Source organism: Hipposideros armiger, unplaced genomic scaffold, assembly GCF_001890085.2.
Source record: "Hipposideros armiger isolate ML-2016 unplaced genomic scaffold, ASM189008v1 scaffold_378, whole genome shotgun sequence".
NCBI classification, from domain to species: Eukaryota; Metazoa; Chordata; class Mammalia; order Chiroptera; family Hipposideridae; genus Hipposideros; species Hipposideros armiger.
The window spans coordinates 1,649,195-1,655,252 of record NW_017731728.1 but is presented as its reverse complement, the minus strand read 5'-3'; the positions used below and the strand labels follow the sequence as shown (position 1 = coordinate 1,655,252).

Sequence of the window (6,058 nt, the reverse complement as noted above, 5' to 3'; positions counted from 1 at the left end):
AGGGTGTCAGCTGGCTTCTGGCTGGAGGCTGGGGGAGAGAGCTGATGTCTTTGGGAGCCCCTCTGGCTCCAAATGGAAAAGAGAAGCGTGCTGGTGGGGTAGGGAAGGAGAGGGTGGGAGAGGGTGGCCCGCCTCCTTTACAGACTCTCTCCTGGATCCTTTATTTAATGGTCTGAAAATGGAGAACACAACCAGTAACCTCAAAATAGGCACAAGGTACCCCAAACCCATCTGAGCAGCTAAGTATCCCAGTATCACGGGATCCCAGGACCAAACATACACAGGTCACTTGGAGGCCAGCTTGGGCTGCCTCACCTCCCCACTCCCCGCCTCCACACCGTTCTAACACACTGAGTGTCAGCCCGGGCAGGTCCGAAACAAGATGATACACGAGCACCTTGGCCTCCTCTGGACGCCAGGACAGACAGTGAAGTTAGAGAAACAAAGTGACAGCATTCTGAATCATCAAGGAAAGAGCGAACCGGTTCACATTCTCTTCCTAAGAAACCATGATGTGTGGAAGTCATACGCCCTAAGACAATCCTTAATCTTGCTGAACCGTCGTTTTCTTGTTTGGTAAGCAGAAGTAGACAAAACTGTCTTTGGACACTTTAGAAAGCTGTTTTCACAAACTGATGGAAATAAATGAAGAAGTGGACAAATGCGACTTATCTGGAAATTTCCCAAGTGTGGATTCCCGTGACTAAAGCCAGAGGAGAGGTTTCGCTGGGCCTCCACTGGAACATGTGAGTTCAAAGCCGCTGGAAGCACATCCAGCCTTTCGCATAAGCCCTGGGTGCAGCCGCGGGGCACAAGCCCTGCCCTGAGCTTGCATTGGCTGCCCCGTGTCCTCCCAGTCTCGCTGGGGTGTGTGTGGTGTCCTTGTCCCTCCAGCTGCTCTGCTGCCCTTCACTCTTCTGAGGGTGACCAGCGGCCCCTCCCCTCCATTTAACCCAATTAGGACGTGACTTTCTTTTTTCAATTATATTAGTTGACAATCAATATTATTTTACATTTAGTTCCAGGAGCGTGTAACTTTTCTATAGGAAGTTTCTAGAAAATACATGTGGCTCTCCCAAGAGGAAAGCAAAGTCTTGAAATGTCCCGAAAGAGATAGCTGGTCAAAGGTCTCCCCACTGACGGTCAGGCCCACCTCCGGCCTCAGCCTGGCCCCCTACCCACTGCCCACTCCCTGTGACTTTGATATTGGGGAGGCGGAACCACTCAGCGGCTAAGTGGCCCCTCCACCATGTCAGGACCGCCCTGTGCAGGGCTCCTGCGATATTGTCCCAGGGGCCTCCAGTAATTCTGGGGTTGGTGCCCCTCCCAAAGTGAGGGCCTCCCAACAGAACCCCACACCCTGGGTCCCACTGGCCGGGCTCCTCCCAGGGGCCGGACCCCGTGTTTCTACCCACGTGGGGATAGCATTTTGGGTGGACACACAGCCTATGGTTGGCCCCTTCTGACCTTGTCAGCAAGGCCTCCTGAGCCTGCTGTGGCCTCTGTCACTGCCCTCTGGCCGCCTGAGGACATGGACAAGCCCGGAAAGGTGCCCGAAGACACATGTGAATGACAGAGACAGAGGCCAAGAGTGGCCAGAGGCAGGCAGGACAACACAAGTCCGCCACGTCCACCACCTCAGATTGCAGATAAGAAAACCAAAGTGCAGGCAGATCTGAGGGTTTTTCTGAAAGTCACTGTAACAGCTGATTAGTCAGCCGCTGGAAGCAGACCTGTGCCTCCCTTGCTAAATGCTCAGCGCACACCCACGAGGGGGCTGCTTCCAGAGCCGCCAGCCAGAAAAAGACGGAAGGCCTCCAAGAACTCGTCTGGGTGCAGGACCACGGACAGTGCCCTCCCCACGGCCCTCAGCTTCCATATCTAGAAAGGGGGAGAACGGGAGGGATGGTCTGCAGGGTCCCCTCAGCTCCACATGGGAGGGCTCTGTGAGCCTCTGTCTTTGCAGCCAGCACCCAGTTCAGAGGCGGACCCAAGTCCTGGTGGACCAGCAGAGCCTGGGGGCCCGGCTGGGCCAGTGCCCTTTCCGAGGCCATGTGTGTGCCTGGGGCAGCCCCACAGCATGAGCCTGAGCCCTGAAGGTCTGACCCATCTCTGTCCATCCCTCACCCTCTGTGTGCTCCTTATTCATGGTCTCTTTCCCTCTTGGTCCCCTGGGCCCTGCCCAGAATTCCCCTGGGAGAGGGGCGGGGGCAGCATCGGCGAGGGGCTTCTCACCGTCACCACGGCTGACTCCTCCAGCTCCGTGAAGATCCAGCCAGCCTGCTCCAGGTCCCGCCCCTCCACCTGGCACTGCAGCAGCACGCTGTCGCCCACGTCCACAGAGCCGTTGGGCATCCAGACCTTCAGCACGGGCATGCCTGGTGGCCCAGCGTGCCCCAGGGGGGTTAGAGCACGGGGTGGTCTCGGAACCCCACCCCAGTGCTGCCAACCTCCCTTTCCTCAGTGACCCCCAATGCCCCAACCTTCAGTTTCCCCAGCTCTTGCCAACGCCGAGCGCCCAGGCCTCCTTCAGTGCTGGCCCCAGCCCTGCTCTGTGCCCTGTCCCAAGCACACAGCCCCTATACCACCTCCAGCACCTACCACAGCTGGTGTTGGACAGTGCGGGCAAGAACCCCGGCCTGGGACACGGTGGCAGCCTCTGTTCGCGGATGCCGCCCAGCCCCTCCTCCGCCCAGCGCCGCAGCCAGTGTAGGGCACAGGAACAGTTCAGAGGATTCCCCGACAAGTCTCTGGTGTGTGGGGTGGGGGAGGTAGACACCCAGAGAGTCAGGGGAGGGGCAGGTGTGGGCCTGAGGCTCCACAGTTAAGAGGGGTGCCATTGGACAACAGAGGGGAGGANCCCAGGCCCCGTGGGCCACCAAAGAACTCCCCCACTGCCCCCCCAGAGCTCAGACCTCCCAGATCCACTTAGTGTTTGACTACAATCCAGCCACCAATTAGCATGTGCTGCCTCTGAAACTACCCCGGCACCAGGCTGACATACTCACAGGCGCTCGTACACCCCAAACACACGCTTGCTGAATTCCGCATGTGCACAGCCCGCCCTCCCCGAGGCAGGGTCAGTAAGAGCAGGTGGGAAACCAAGCCAGTAGGACAGACTGGCAGGCAGCCCCTCCACTCACGGTTGATCCCAAACTTGTTCCTCCGTCCGCATTTGCTGAGCACCAGAAACAGTGCAGAGAGGAAGAGGCAGGCGAAGACAGCCAGGCCCACGGCCACTGAGACCTGCGGGTGGGGGCGGTTAGACCCGGCTCCCGCCTCTCAGAGCTCCCACAGCAGACTGTTTCTCCACCCTGCACAGGAGCCTGGAGCCAGGCCGCCTCCTCCCCTGGGCTCCCGGCTGTGACTGTGCATGCTGGTGGCTGGCCCAGCTCAGGCCAGACCATCGTGGTCCCCATGCTCTGACCAGAAGTGACATGCAAAAGAGCCTCCAGCCTGGCCGCCTGCTGCCAAGTCCTGGACAAGCCTCCACTGCCCGTGCTCACCCCAAAAGATGTCTCGTCCTTCTTCTCCACCGGGTCTCCAGACGTGCTGTTAGTGTCTGTTGGGGACACAGGGCAGGAAGGTGGGCCTTGGCACGTGCTGTCTCCTCAGCAGCTCCCCACCCTGGCCCTAGCTGACCCCTCGGGGCTCAGGTCGACGGTACCCTCTGCCCCAGCTGCGCTCCAGTGACCAGCTAGAACGTGCCTCCAGCCTGGGCTACTCACCCACTGGGGAAAAGGAGACTGCAGCAGGAGGGAGGAGAGAAAGCAGTTAGATGGGGGAGGAGAGCGGTGGGGCCCCTGCCCCCTCAGACTCATCCTTTCATGGGCTGGGGGTGGGAAGGGGCGTGGATGCTGGACCTCCAGCAAGAGGACACACGTGGTCCTTTTCCAGCTGAGCCGTAGGTGCCCTGGAACGAGGCTGTCTGCAGCCAGCCAAGTGAATGGGACAGCACAGGGACTCCTGGGGTGTGGGGGGGCAGAGCGAGGAGGCCAGCACAAGGCAGGACACCCAGACTCCACGCTCCTTTCTGCCTGGGACCAGGCACGCCCACTTCTGGGGCTAGGATCATGGCAGGAAGTGGGCCAGGCCTCCCTGGACACCAGGATGTGTACCCAGGTAAAGCCCAGAGAGTGGGGCAAGGTTTAGGGTAGCCCTCGCACCCGGGATGGGGTCCTCAGGGTTGAACTCAAATGGGTTGTCCATGAAGGCCGCCATGACCGAGGCGGCGGCCCGGCCCGAAGGGTTGGTGGCCAGCAGCGTATAGTTGCCGTTGTTAACGTGGGTGGGCTGGTTGAGGCGCAGGCACCCGTGACGCATGGTCTCATTGGCCGCAGGCTCCAGGAACTCGGTGAAGATGAAGCTGGTCTCGTTGAGCGTGGAGCCATTGAAGAGCCAGCGCAGAGAGGGTGCCGGTTGGCCGTCCACCGAGAAGGGAATGCACCAATGGTGCAGCTCCACCGGGTTGTGCAGCTGCACGGTGGCAGGGACTGTGGGCCAGAGAGAGAGGGCGCTGAGAGGGCAGGGGCTGGCTGGACCGGCAGGCCTGACATGTCCAGGGGTTGCGGGGAGGGGGAGCAGGGACAGAAATCTGGGGGTGGGCTAAGAGAAACAGGTTAGCAGGCCCTAAGAAAGTCATGAGCAGAGATGTTTTTGAAAAACATCGGCAGTAAATCTTAAGTAAATCAGGAAGCAGGTGTATAAAATTCAGAGGCTTAAAGAAAAGCGGTGGACCTAGGGTAAGTCACAGCCCTAGACAAGTGGGTCGCCAGCTTGGAAAAGAGATCTGGAAAAATGAAGTGCGATCAAGCTTAAGAAGATGGGAGGGGGCCTAAACATCAAACAAGCGAAAAAATAAGCGGTAAAAAGCTTTTGGAAAGAAGACATGGTTTTGAAATAGACCCAACCTGAAAGAGGCAAAGCCCCTGAACAACAGAAAAAGAATATGTGTGCACACGCATATGTGTACGATTATTCTGGAGTCCTGCCAGCTCACGCGCTGGCATATGATTCAGCAGCGAACTGAATGAACTAAAGCTACTCCCGGTAACATGAGTGAGTCTTACAAATGCAATGTAAGGGAAAGACACTTAGACACAAAATAACACGTGAGGTGTGACTCCACTTACGGAATGCACAACCGGGGAAACCACGCCAGGTGGATAGGGGTGCACGGGGCATGAAATTATGTTTGAAGGCGAGGAAACAACCATCACAAAAGCCAGGATGAGGTGGAGAAGAACAGGGCTCTGAAGGGGGAGAGGAAGGGGGCGTGTGAGCTCAATGTCGGGGAGCATAATTGTTTAAAGTGTGTGTGTTTTGTGCACGTAGCTACGTATGTTATCGTCCACACTAAAGGAAGAAAAATTACATAACGTAGAAGATTTAAAATAATTTGCTGGCAGACCTGGAGGAATTAGGCAGTGAGCCTAGCGAGGAAGTGGGGAGGGGAATGGGTTCTTTGAAGCTGAGTCTGAGGGTTAAGGTCCTGTGGAGAGTCTCATGGAGGGACCAGCATGAAACACAGTGGAGCAGCCCTGCGGCTGGCGCTGACGGCCTCAGGTAGCATGACTCGGGCAGGGAGCCAAAAAGAAATCCTTCTCCATCCCGCTGGCCTTGACAAGCCCCCAGGATTTCCCCCAAAGGATCAGGTTTTCATGGGAATCTGGAAACAGCTGGGAGGGAACAGCTGTGGAGCCACACAGCCCACCCCTTTCCTCCAGCCCCCACTCTCATATCCTCTTTTCAGGGAAGAGCGGGTGGGGGGCTGGGAGCAGGGCGTTCATTGGAACTCACAGGAAACGTTGACCTGGACCGAGACTTCAGCCCGGCCCACGTCGTTTTCTGCCCAGCACGTCACGTTCTTTCTATTGAGGTCACTGGTGACGTTGGTCAGGGTCAGCCCCAGGGATGGCAGCCCCCCAGATTGCTGCATCAGGGAAGAGAGGGGAAAACCAGGGAGGGTGTCAGCTGGCTTCTGGCTGGAGGCTGGGGGAGAGAGCTGATGTCTTTGGGAGCCCCTCTGGCTCCAAATGGAAAAGAGAAGCGTGCTGGT

General features: G+C 57.9%; 1 protein-coding gene across 1 annotated transcript in view; it reads right to left on the bottom strand.

Annotated features, from left to right (window-relative positions):
• The window catches only part of NTRK1 (neurotrophic receptor tyrosine kinase 1), a 28,459-nt gene that overhangs the window by 8,852 nt on the left and 13,549 nt on the right, over positions 1–6,058 (bottom strand). Inside the window, exons 5-13 of the mRNA XM_019662501.1 lie at positions 5,800–5,984; positions 4,167–4,493; positions 3,729–3,746; positions 3,507–3,562; positions 2,984–3,246; positions 2,602–2,750; positions 2,236–2,378; positions 1,767–1,881; positions 339–408 (exon numbers count right to left, since the gene is read on the bottom strand). Of these exons, the coding sequence (XP_019518046.1) occupies positions 339–408; positions 1,767–1,881; positions 2,236–2,378; positions 2,602–2,750; positions 2,984–3,246; positions 3,507–3,562; positions 3,729–3,746; positions 4,167–4,493; positions 5,800–5,984 (1,326 nt within the window). The remainder of the gene's footprint in view (positions 1–338; positions 409–1,766; positions 1,882–2,235; positions 2,379–2,601; positions 2,751–2,983; positions 3,247–3,506; positions 3,563–3,728; positions 3,747–4,166; positions 4,494–5,799; positions 5,985–6,058) is intronic.